This window comes from Haemaphysalis longicornis, unplaced genomic scaffold (assembly GCF_048455015.1).
Source record: "Haemaphysalis longicornis isolate Haplotype H1 unplaced genomic scaffold, Haemaphysalis longicornis Haplotype H1 scaffold_9, whole genome shotgun sequence".
In the NCBI taxonomy this organism is placed as follows: domain Eukaryota; kingdom Metazoa; phylum Arthropoda; class Arachnida; order Ixodida; family Ixodidae; genus Haemaphysalis; species Haemaphysalis longicornis.
Window position 1 is genome coordinate 93,555,225 of NW_027526460.1, and position 13,009 is coordinate 93,568,233.

Sequence of the window (13,009 nt, forward strand, 5' to 3'; positions counted from 1 at the left end):
ATATCACGCAACACATGTTTGATGTTTACGAACACTCGGATTGGCAATTATATGGGCAATTAGAAAAACAATACCTTGATTCAGTATCGATACTAACCCTAACTCCAAATCACCCGGGCCGCATGCTTTACCCCCCCCCCCCGCCTCCTCGTCAAATATTGATAGGTGTGTGCTACCGCCCACCGAACTTTCCCAATTCGTTCATAGAACAACTTTAAAAATTTAAAAGCAGGCTAGTGGTGCTCAAAATAGGTTGAGGCTAAAGCAAACACCGCTTTGATGATATATCCATTCATTACGTTCCATTGCACCCTTAATAATTTTCATGAGATCGTCATTTTTGTTAAAAAACAATGTTTAATTACGTCTGCATTATCGATTTTTAATATAGCATATCATACTGCTCATGACCTATGTTGTCTTTATGACCCGTAGAAAAACACGAACGGCATCATGAGTCCTTTGGATATTATGTGCCGCGTTTCATTATGCTTATATTACGGCCCTATTCACCACCAGCCTCAGCGAAATTCCCATCCACTTACTGTTAACGGACAGAATTGCTACCGAGAGACGCAATAAAAAAACTTAAGACCAAGAACTCGATTGATTGATTGATTGACTGATTGATTGATTGATTGATTGATTGATTGATTGATTGATTGATTGATTGATTGATTGATTGATTGATTGATTGATTGATTGATTGATTGATTGATTGTAGGGTTTAACGCGCCGACACAACGCAGGCGATGAGGCGCGCCGTAGTGGAGGGCTCCGGATTAATTTTGACCACCTGGGGATCTTTAACGTGCGCCGAAATCTCGTATACACGGGCGTTTTTGCTTTTCGCCTCCATCAGAAAAGCGGCCGCCGCGGCCGGGAAAGGACCAAGAACTCAATGTAGGGACAAAATAAAATCATTTGGAAGCAAATGATAGACCCAGGCCACGCTGAGAAGGAGCGGTCAGACGTCCGATAGAGGCCTGTGTCCTGCAATTACCCTAAATATGATGATGATGAATGGCATGGCGGCCCTTTTTTTCGGGCTGGCGCTGTGGAAGTATCGCCATCATCGACGCTCGCACGGCTCGAAATAGTTTCACTGCCACGGATAGATTGAGTCAGAACATGTTACAAAGCATCCAACATGAAATATAAGACCATTGGCTCTACACTGACAAATTACGAAGATTATGCATCGTCCTTCATTCACCTCCTCCTAATCGAACCGATCTATGTCCACACTTTGAATTTTGTTTACCGCTTAATGGAGCTTTGCTTTGAAAACCGTTGTACCGTGCACGCGCAACGAATCAAGGTGAAGAAGAAGAAGCTGAAGAAGACAGGCCGGGCGACTCTCAGTCCACACAAGACTTGAAAAAGGACTTATGGATCCCGTTGAGGCCGACCGTGGGGCCTGCCCAGGTGGGTCATTGCTTCTTCAGGCGTAGCTTTACAGCTTGTCCGCTTCATCTTGAAGTTGCTGCTGTCAGAATTGCTTTGCTAGTTTTACGGTCCAGGCGACACAAATCCAGGGTGCCATTATCTGTAGACACCATTTTCCCGATGGTGATAGATGCAAATTGTAAGGGGTATAGGTCTAAATTAAGCCATAAGAAGACAGCTGGGGTCTGCTTCCATAATACGAAGGACGAATCGCTCAGTGCAGCTCGCAGGCTACGGTGCAGAGAAAGTAGCCAGTAGGCCTAGGATTATTTTATATTAACATCTATCCGGGTCAGGGTGTGCCAGGCTGTGCCTGGGCGGGTCAGGGTGTACCTGTAGCTCCCCCTGTCGTCAGCAATAAGGGGGTCGGTGCCCCTCGTTTTCCACAATACGATAAATCATGGCTGGAACTGTCTCAAGTGGTACAAAAAGCGGCAACGGTCTAATTAGTGTTCCATCATGGCCGCTATGGGAGCAGTCATACTTGATTTCACCTGCTGGGCCGCACCGCTTCGGCTCACTGAGTGGTCAGAGTCACTAGTGACGCTGGCTAGTCAGTGAGCGGAAGCAGTTTGGCCGGTTGGGTAAAAATCAAGACAGACTGCTCCCATCCAGTATAGCAATCCTCGCTGGTGTCGTTTCGCAACTGCAAGTGATCAGTCTGTCTTGATTTTACCCAACCGGACAAACCGCTCCCGTTACTGACTTTCCAGCGTCACTATAAATAATTAACAGTTACTCTGGCTAGCGCCAGGATCAGTAGAACGTAGTCATATTGCCAGAACATACGACCCCCCTCCACCACCACCACATCCAAAGGATAATGGATACTTAATTACCGATTCGCCTTTGTAGTATCCGGGACTTCGGTTTCGGTTGCGATGTCGTTGCGTCTACCACCAGGGGGCCAACCCCAGGGTATGTATGTGACGTTAGTCTGAATAAATGCTTTGGCATGACTCTTCAACCCGAGCGCACGTCTGTTCTCTTGGCCGTTCGGGGCTGCCGCGACGCGACACTACAGCTGTGTTCCATTTCTTTTTAACACGAAAGTGTTTTATTCCTGGATACACGAAGATTTCCCTGACGTCATATCCATCATGGAAGTGACGACTGTACGACGAAGCAAGTGGCCTGTAAAGGTGCACCCCTGCACACAGGGTCTTCTTGCGGGGAAGCAATCTTTAGTACTAAACAGTACGTTATACATAGGGTTGGTTGTTTTCGGGTTTTATATTTTAACACGAAAGTGTTTTATGCCGCAATACCCTAAGATTTCACTGACGTCATATCCGTCCCGGAAATGACGCCAGTACACCTTTGCCGAAGTGACCCGCCAGCAGGACGTCACTCGCCAAGCACATCCACAAGGCAGCCGCCGACCCGCAAATCATGATCAGCTGCAGATTCGCTGCACATTTCATTTTCGTATTTTACCGAATCTTATGACAGATCTTATGACAGAGGAATCAACCACAGTTTTTTGTAACTTGCTACTGACACAACATTACCGCTAAATTTTTGGTGTTCCTTTAGGAGTAAATGATTTTCTTTAAATAATTTGTATGATGACGATTGTATCACGCTTCCCCGCGAATCGCAAGTGCAGTTTGATTTCGACGCAGTGAGTAGGTATGATAGCTCATCGTTAACCAACCGAATATTCCTTTTAATAATAACACCCTCCCAAACAAAAACTACTAAACCCATCGGGTGCAAAAAGGTGATTCAACCAACCTTGTTAATTATTTGGTAACGCCCAACAGGAACAAAAAACATGCGTCGGAGAAACCTGTAGTTTATAGCCACCTGTCCAGCCAACCACTTCAGAAAGCTTCAGCTAGGAGTAATTATAAAAAAGTGTACACAAGTCACGGTTCTCTTTCATACGGGTGATGTTAAAAGAAGTCGTACGTCAAATATCTCTTCAATCCGAGGATAGCAGTGCTGATAAAAATAGGCTCTAAAAAGTTCTCTTCTCCTCTCAAAAGTTGTACTCCTGCTGGATCACAATATAGTAAAATAGTTCTACACTAGGGCACCTGATGCAAATCTATCACACAATTTTCCCCTTTTCAACTCTAAGCTGGTAATCATTTGTTCTGTTTTTTTGCACCAGTGTACGTAGATAATGTATTTGTTCTCCGTGCTTCAGGGTATACATTTAGCGTATTTCTGAAGATATTTTTGGCGCGAAGGAATTTAAGTAATATTCATCGCTGTGCAGCCGTGTACGTGTTTTGCTACAAAAGTGCGAATACAGTTGTCACGGGGCTGAAGTTCGTTTTTTCACCCTTGAATAGCCGCCCAGCCGAAGAACTAATTCGTCACACGCACAGCTTTCCTTTCACCCTTTCTCGTCATGTGACTGTGTCACGTCAGCTGATGGCATACTGGCGAGCATAGAGTTTCATACTAATATACGCTACAGGAAAATCTGGCGCTGCAATCGCGGGCCACCGTGGGCGGCGCCATTTCAGCTAGCTACGCTACTCGCCTCCTTGGATTGGTTAGCCACATGGCTTCTTTTTCGTCTTGAAGCCAAAATGAATAAAAACGGGTAACATTGTTTTTTTGTTCATCTTGCATGAAGCTTCTAAATAATCCCTGACAAATACATCTTTCTGGAGCTTTAATTTTATGATATAAAACAAATTCGATTAATCTACTGCAGTCATATTGCTGCATTTTTTCAGCCAGAGGCAACTTTTCAGCCTGTTCGTGAGCCATGCCAAGGATAAGTGGAACGTGCCTGCCCGGTACATGACGGCACGCTCGCTGAAGCGCGGCTCCCCTAGACAGTGGCGCCAGATTTCCCTCTAGCGTATATTAGTATGAAACTCTATGCTGGCGAGTATGCACGGTATCGTTTAGCAGGTTTCAAGCATTGCATCATGAGGTTTCACCTAAAGGTCATTACATCTGTAAGCAAGCGGCCCGTACTAAAATAGAGAAGCTGAAAGAGCGTCAAACAAAATACTGAGGAGCAATGTTAAGTGATTGAGGCAGTGCTTTAACGGGTGGCGAGGGTAAGTCCCGCTCGAGGTTTGGTATTAATGAGCTCTAAAATAACAAGACATGCGGTAAAATAAAGTATTACGTCCGTCGACGGAACAATTCCCTTCTAGCTGAAAGAACGTAAAGCGCGCGCTCCGCAATGCATACCAGTTTCGGGTGAGGAGAGGAGGGAACTGCAATTAAATTATCTCGAAAGTTAACTTGTGTTGCTGTGGTCACGTGACCGCGTGAAAGCCTGAGTATGAGTTACTGATTACACTTGCTTAACTATCTCTTCTTACCGCCAGAAAATCGAGGGGAGAGGTAAGTATGCGGCATATTCCTACCCATACACTTTTGTATGGCTCGTGCCCGTAATATGGCTTAGTATCTACTCTGAAATACTGCTTCCAAAGCAGTACAAATTCCTGCCGTGTACATTCGTGGTAAAGGCAATGATTGTGCACTGAGTCGTGCATACCTCTGCACATGTTTCAGAGATCGAGGTAGTACATATACTCGGCTTCGAGAGCTGGGGCAACGCCAGGTGTAGTGCAGACCTGGGCGAGTTGACAAACGTTCGTATTGTCCCTACGATCCCCTAAAAAGTGACAGTCGGATGCCGACAACAAAAGCGAACAAATATCGCCAAACCACGTGCGTGTCGTAGCTACGAGTCTGTGTGAATGAATGACGTAGTGCGTGGCGTAGTGTACGCCTGATATGTTGATCAAGCACGCAAGCGTTGAAAAACGAACGTCCTGGTGTGTGCGCTATTAGAACGCGGTCATTGACGAAGTCGCATGCCGTTCAAAACATGATGTGGTCCTCAAGCTTATTTCCTAAAAATGTCCGCCGTTAAAGCTTAAAAAAAAGCTCCTCGTACCGTCCACCAAAATTCTGCGTCGCCTCTAGGGCATACGCTAAAAAGCTTCGCTCGTAATTCACTTTCGCAGGGCTGAAAAGTGGAGTAAATTTTTTTCACCAACGTTTTGGGGGTATCGTTTTACCCTCTTCTGTGGGCACCTACTTTTTACTGTGAATTTATGTAAGCCCTCCATCCCTCCTCCTGTTTGCAGACGCCGTGCGCGCGTCTCATGCAAAGCGATAACAGCCGCCCTGGTGGGCGTTGCCGCAGTGGTGTCATCAATAACAGCCTTCCAAGCACTGAAGGATGAGAAGCAGAGCAACGCTTCTGGTGAGTGCGCGATACCGCAGCCGCGCAGCAGCCAAATGACTTGAGAAAATTCACGATGTGTGCGAAATACTTGGCGTTCCCGAAGCCGCCAGGGTGAGCTAGGGATGGATTGTCGGAGGGAGAATTTCTTCGTCTTATTTTGTTGAGATTGTGCTACCCTTCAGTTGCCTCCTTCAAAGCGAAGAGCTAGTGTCACTGGGGTCACATTTAACACGCATGACAACACATGCCTCGACACGCCGTTCGCCTTTCACGCGTGGAAGCCTGTAAATACTGCGCAACGAACGTTTATGGACTTCTTGGCGTACTTCGAAATGACCAAACCGAGCACCCATCGACTGGGCGTAGTTTTCTTCATAAAACGATTTATATTTGTAACCTACTTCCCTCATTTTACGATACGTACAATGTTAATCGCTTTTACCTGGAAAATCCGGACGAATTTGGTCTCACTCAATTTTTCTTCTGTCAAGAAGTATAGGGTAGGGTGAACGCTCGCGCTAGTCGATTTCAGATGAATGCCACTAAGCGTCACAGCTAAAAAAATTATTACACGACTTGACACAGATTTCTTCTACGTGCGTCTGCAAGCTTCATCGGATTCCTTTACGTCGTCAACCAGGTCTAGGCCTTAATCTCTGGCCTGAAGCTGGATTCCAGTTTTTATGTCTCTTAGCTTCTCCGGGCTTATTTCGGTGTCTGCATGCCTCGGTGTGCACGCTACTGCGTGGCCTGATTGGAAGTATGTACTGATGCGAGGAATGTTTCTTCCCTTTTCAGACACGGTGGCTTCGGCGGCGGCGCAATATCACCTCGAAAATCAACGGCCGGCAGACTGTAAGCTTTCTGAGAGGCTTTCTTAGACTAACTTACGATTACAGACTACTTCGCGATTAGCTGTATACAATCTGAACAACATGTCTCCTCCTTTGTGCGATGCCACCATAGTGGCAGATGAGAATGAATTTGTGGCCATAACACAGTAATAACCCGGAGCTGGGTAATGCTTGTCCGCTCCCCATAGGCGGCTTGTTCACAGCTCCAACACTAGCAATGCTGGTCCCAATCAATGACTTCTAGCTTCCGGCGTCAGAAGTTTACTGAGCCAAGCTGACAGCTTTGTCAGTTAAACTCTCGTCTTCAAACACCGATAATACACGGGTAGAAAGAAAGATGGAAGACAGCGCAATAGATATCGTTGCTTTTAAAAAGCAAATTTTCAATGCTTGTGAACGCTGCTGCAATTTGTTTTAACAAAAGTAGTCTCTTATTGACATCTAAAGTACGCGTACACCCGCAGGCCCAAGAGCGTGGCAGCGGGAATACAGTGGAATCCCGATAATACGACTTTCAAGGGACCGCGAGAAAGCGTCGCATTATCGGGGTGTCGTACGACTGGGGCGCGTGTAAATGCCGGCCTAGCAGACGGTTTTACGGGACAGGTGGGATAAGAACTTATTTAAACTATATTACAGAAAACACTACACCCAATGACGTCCATTTCGAGTGGTGGCTTATACACTTTTGAATGAAATGGCGGGGAAATTGTCAAGCATGAAGGACAGAGCACGAAAACATGACGTCATATCAGAGGGATCACAAGTGTATCAAGCAAAAAACTGGAAAGTAAAACGCAGCTTCCTGTTGACGTTAGACGTCGTACTGACTCGAATGCCCAGTAGGACATTGGTTGGACGTTCTGCTTCTTGCTATGAATTAAAATTCTACCGGAAAGAGTCTCTGCCTGTACGCTGTTTCTGACATTCAAGAAACTGGTCATACGCTCATGAACCACCGCAGTGTGTGCTTCCAAACCATGATAACGTAATTATTTCCGCCTCATTCCAGTATCCCTCCCTTAGTGTTAATTTTTGTGTGTGCGTAGGGATTTTTATATTATACTACGAGCGCCCTTTTTTGTTTTTCTTTTCACTATAAATTCAGACAATCTTTTCAACATGGGCAGAGTAAAAGCCATAACATCGTCTCATTATTATCTCGTCTGTAATTGTTGAATCAGGTGAAACGCATAAAAAAATTAAAGCCGTTCCATTCAACGTGAAAGCTGTTGGAAGTGAAGAGCAGTGATTCGTCATAATGGGCTGTAGCGCCGTTATCTGCTCACTGCGACCACCATTCACGCTCTTCGCCGCCCTGTCTCACTCCTCTCTTGACTAATGGAACGGAGGTTTTTCCAAGGCAATTAAAACTTCCCGCCTTTGCAATGCTCGCACGCCCCCTGCCTGAAACACCGCTAGCGGGAGTTCTGTTCTTTTTGTGCTTGCTTTTGCTCCGGAGGTTTGTCCAATGCAATTCAAATTTCCCGCTTTCGCAGTACTCGGGCGCCCCCCGCCTGAATCAGCGCCATACCTCAGTTCTTTTTGTGTTTGCTTTTCATTCCGCACGTGCCGGAAACGCCTGCGCGTAACTGCGCAGTTTGGAACGCGTCATTTTTTGCTTGTAATGCTACTTTTTTACGCTTACTTTTGTAAAAACCAACCCAACTAACGTGCCTAACTAAATGAACGCGGACGCTGCCGATTAATTACGCATATTTTGCCTCAAGTGTATACCTGCAGTTTTCTTTGCGCTAGTGAAGGGGGAGATGTATGATAACCGGCAGCGGTTCACGAGTTTAGAGCGGTTATGTCTATATAAATCGCTTGGTTTTCGAAGCCTCTGTGGGACGCCGATACGACGGTACGCCGGGCTCTACTTGGGTCCGTTATCTCGTTGCGCCGCCTAATTCCGGCAGTCGAGCGTTATGCGTTACGCGTTACAGTGAGCTACGGCGACAAGGCGAGCCCCTAAAGTGCTCTGCACTTAATAACCACTCGCAACTATTGACTCGTCAAGTCGACAAAACATTTATTACGCGGGCTTTGCAAGGCGCCGTAGGGCATATGTTACCTTCCTCATACACTGAGCACCACAAAGGCAAATCGGCCGCTGATCGTTGTCAACTCTTATGCGCGGCTGCATATTGTTTCCGCTTAACAACAATTATAACCCGATTTGCAAGTCTCCTAACACTGTAGCTCTGTATCTGTATTGGCAATTTACTGGCTTACCAGTACTGCAGCATACAATTATACGTTTATCGATACTGCGAAATAAAGGTATTGATCAGTCTCCATAGCAGCAAACATTTGTGCTTGCCCTACTTGACAGGTGTACCTGCAACGGTGGGGTATGAATGAAGCACTTTAATAACGGAGCCGCCCTTATGTTAATGGCGCTTAACTCTAACCTCTGAATACAAGGGACAGTTTTTTGCTCCACAACTCCGTATATTGATCACGCACCAACTCTTCACAGCAGCATTTCCCATGCAAAATTTCACAACAACGCTCGACGCGTTGGTTCGCAGTAAATGAAAATGTGTTATTGAATCGCGGATATTTTTTGACGGGACTGTTATTGACACTCCGCAAACGAGCCATGCAAGTACGCACTACGCATTACGAAAGTATGGGGTAAAAACATACCTTCAAGTTTATTAAAGCGAAATCTCTACCACACCATGGCGTGCAAGGTCATTGATGACGTCGCAGTGACCTTGAGCCGCTGGAGCGCAAGTGTTGCAGGTATGACGTAGCGTCCCGTGATCCGCTGCAAAGATCCGCCGTAGCTGCGCTCGCTCGGAGCCTCGCCGATGCAGTACCGCAAGCTTTAAGTGCAGAGCACTTTAGGGGCCGGCCTTGTCATCGTAGCTCGCTCGCTGCACTCAAGTAGAGCCACACGGCGTTCCGTCGTAGCGGCGCTGTCGTTGCGGCATAACGCAGAGGCTTCGAAAGCCAAGCAGTTTATAGAGTCATAAGCGTTCGAAACTCGTGAACCGCTAGCGCTTGTCATGCATCTCCCCGTGGTTTACCGCAAAGGAAACTGTAGGTACATTTGAGGCAAAATATACGTAATTAACCAGCAGCGCACGCGTTAATTTAGTTAGGAACGCTCGTTGAGTTGCTTTTTACGATAGTAAGTGGAAAAAAGTGGCAGTGCAACGCCGGCACGTGCGGGAGGAAAAGCAAGCACAACAAGAACAGAACTCCCGCTGGCGCAGTTTCAGACAGGGGGCGCGCGAGCACAGCGAAGGCGGAAAATTTGAATTGCAATGGGTGGTAGCAGCGACTAGAGTTCCTCTATATAGCTCCCGCAGGGAGCTAGATGACGGCGCCACCACCAATTATGGCGAATCACTGAAATGAACTTCCGGCAGCTTTCACATTGAGTGTAACGGCTTTAATTTTTTAATGACTGCTTAGCCAGTGCTTGGTCGCTGAGTCTCACCACCTATGGCGCACGAGCCGGGTCGTCTGTGCGCATGTTTCCAATTATCCAATCCAATTATCCAGTAGCATAACTTTCATAAAGCACTGTGCGCATAGTCTTTGCAAAACAAAGCCGAACAGGCCTAGCGCTCGCGAAAACTAGGTTTACAAATGTCAAACACAATCCGTTTTTCTTAGAAGTTCATCAGCTCTTTTTGCGCTGGTGCACCATGGTCGAAAACACGGGTTTCGCGCAATCAAAATGCGAGTATAAGCGCCCGTCCTATCTGCATTTTGTTAAAAGAGACAAGGACAGGGGCAAGAGCGCAGTCAATTCGTGTGCCTTGTCCTTCTAGAGCTGGGGCCATTGTCTGCTTTATTTATTTATTTATTTATTTATTTATTTATTTATTTATTTATTTATTTATTTATTTATTTACATAATACTGCAGACAAATTGAACGGTCCAAGCAGGGCGGGCAAAACTTTAGGAAATGTACATGCACGTACACTGCAATACTATGCAATGCAATAAAGACAAGAGAGTAACATCGACCCAAAAATCGAAATGAAAATGCCAAGGTGAAATGTAAATTTCGGTACAGGAATAACAGGGTTTTCTATCCAAATAAAAATAAGAAGCTTGGTGATCAAGCACAACTTAAAGCGGTGTCAAAATCCCTTACGTCAGTAATTAAAAGTTCTTAAAATATTCTTGTAAGGCTTTCATGACATCTCCAGTAAAAATGCTTTCTGGCAAATTGTTTCAATTTTCTATCCTGCGTGGGAAGTATGAAAACACAAAGGTATTCCTTCGGGCAAAGTATGGGGATAAACTATGGCTTTGTGTATGGGGTGTTTTTCTCGAAGCTTACTCCTAATTAGAGATTCTAGAAAAGTTTAGCGGGCAATTTGGCGTCTAGTGTGTAGCGGTTGGAGCTTTTTCAGTGCCATGATACATGATGGAGAATCAGATTTCAGATCTTTTATATTTATAATAAATAAAACGAACAGCCCTCCTCTGCACCTTGTACAATCCGTTAATGTTTTTGTTCGTGTACGAGTCCCAAACAACCGCTGCATACTCCACTTTAGGCCTAATTATAGAAATGTATGCTAAAAGTTTAACATTGCTAGGTCAGGTGCACCTCGAAGCTTATGCCCTAACAGACCATGTTTTTTGTGTAGTGCTATTACACAAGACAGTTGCACAGAAAGTAGCTCGGCCTTATTTACTGCCTCATCCTTTTCTCATTGCTGCACGCCCAGACTAATCTTCGAAGTTTGGGTGTGAACGACGTACCTAACGCTTTAAGAAAGGTATCTTAGTTTTTTTATGTTATCAAGGTGGGAGACGAAATAAACCTTGCGGTAGAGAACCCGGCAACTTCTCTAACAAACAACTTCTGTTTTCGCACTCTCCCCATGAAAGCGGGCTCGAGGACCGTGCTGTGCGTGGCATCACGGAGGACGTCGTACGCAGCACAGATTCCCAGCCACCTGTGCACCTACCTGGTGTACACCGACGTCTACTTCAATCCGCGAGCCGACAGCTTCAGCCCCGTTAACGGTACCTGCGCTTGCGACGCAGTTGTTCTTTTGTTCTTAAAGGAGCCGTGAAGACAAAGTACAAATTTGTTTTATTCGAAAGATTTGGTGTTTTATTTTGCCTCCATCGCTTGTGCGGCAGCAAACGATAGTTTATTCACTAAGAAATTAATCAATTTTTATATTAAAATTTTGATTCTCCCGCAAATCCTCTGTTCCGTGAGGTCTTCTGCGATTACGTCAGAAAAGCAGGCCTTGAAGTGAACGCGAACGCGGCACTAGGCATTCAGCGAACTACAGAGCCTTGTTTACCGTCAGTCCTCCCAGATGGCGCTACCATAGCGTGGCTGACATTTGCCCGCCTTTGTTTTGTTTTTGACCGTATTTGCTCCTGTCTTGTTTTCATTACGGTAGAAAGTTCTCGTTTTGTGAAACATGGCGTATACTCGACAAACAGGGTCACGTATGACAATGTCGCTTACGCTAATCTTCCTGTGTCGTGTCAGACAACCCGAAAGCGCCATACGGCTGTGAAGCTATGACAAGCCAAGTGTGCGCAGTACCAACAACAGCACGCTCTGGTACTTCAATGTTTACGTGTACTTTCGCACTTTCCATGCTTACCCCACCGTTCTTACTTCTATAAAGTGAATATATGCTTTACATTTAAGCGAACATGTCTTGTGAAGGAAAATTTATAATCTTCCTTCACGCCCTGTGACTCCCTGCATAACTCGCATTTGCTTTTGCCGGCCTCCGCCAATCGCAGAGCTGTCTGGTATGGCATCATAGGTTCTGTTGCGAGAAATGAGCTAGCGAGCCGCATGGGCATTGCAGTTTTTCTTAATTATGAATCTTATTTGAGCAAAGTTTACGTTAAAAGTGATGTCAGTATGATTCTAACGAGGGGATCTTTCGAATGAACCAAAGTCGCGTTTTGTCTTCACTGCTCCTTGAAAGTACACAGAAGGGGTGAAGGAACAGACAGACATACAGACATACAGACAGATAGATAGATAGATAGATAGATAGATAGATAGATAGATAGAGAGAGAGAGAGAGAGAGAGAGAGAGAGAGAGAGAGAGAGAGAGAGAGAGAGAGAGAGAGAGAGAGAGAGAGAGACTTTGTTAAGAACCAACAGGGGTTCAGCATACGCTGTTAGGGCTCGTCGAAATTGAGTGCTAAACTCTTCTCTACTGCATTTCTAATGTGCCGCGCTACAGCTTGCTGTTCCTCGAAAGAGGAGGCGATAGCCAGCCGGTTCGGGTCAACGGGCCATAACGGCTGAATTGGTGTCCGTATGTCAAGTACGCTTGGAGTAGTCTAAGGACGTTCCCATGGGACATGTTGTTGATTGGGTTATCCACCACAGTGTTTAAACGCTGGCAGTTCTCCTGTCCTTCCTTTGGAGAAAAGATGTCATCTAGATGGCGTGCATGTGGGGCCATTCTCTGCTTGTTTTAGTCATATTGCTTGCCGCCTGTCGAGGTTAGGGTAGGGAGAATTCGTTTGAGATGGGACGCGCTCTGGTGAGTAGCTCAAACG

The 13,009-nt window shown here is 45.8% G+C and overlaps 1 protein-coding gene across 1 annotated transcript in view; it reads left to right on the plus strand.

Moving 5' to 3' along the window:
* Positions 1 to 13,009, plus strand: part of LOC144153313 (uncharacterized) — a 49,097-nt gene that overhangs the window by 9,296 nt on the left and 26,792 nt on the right. Inside the window, exons 2-5 of the mRNA XM_077684964.1 lie at positions 1,407 to 1,428; positions 5,526 to 5,644; positions 6,425 to 6,481; positions 11,348 to 11,485. Of these exons, the coding sequence (XP_077541090.1) occupies positions 1,407 to 1,428; positions 5,526 to 5,644; positions 6,425 to 6,481; positions 11,348 to 11,485 (336 nt within the window). The remainder of the gene's footprint in view (positions 1 to 1,406; positions 1,429 to 5,525; positions 5,645 to 6,424; positions 6,482 to 11,347; positions 11,486 to 13,009) is intronic.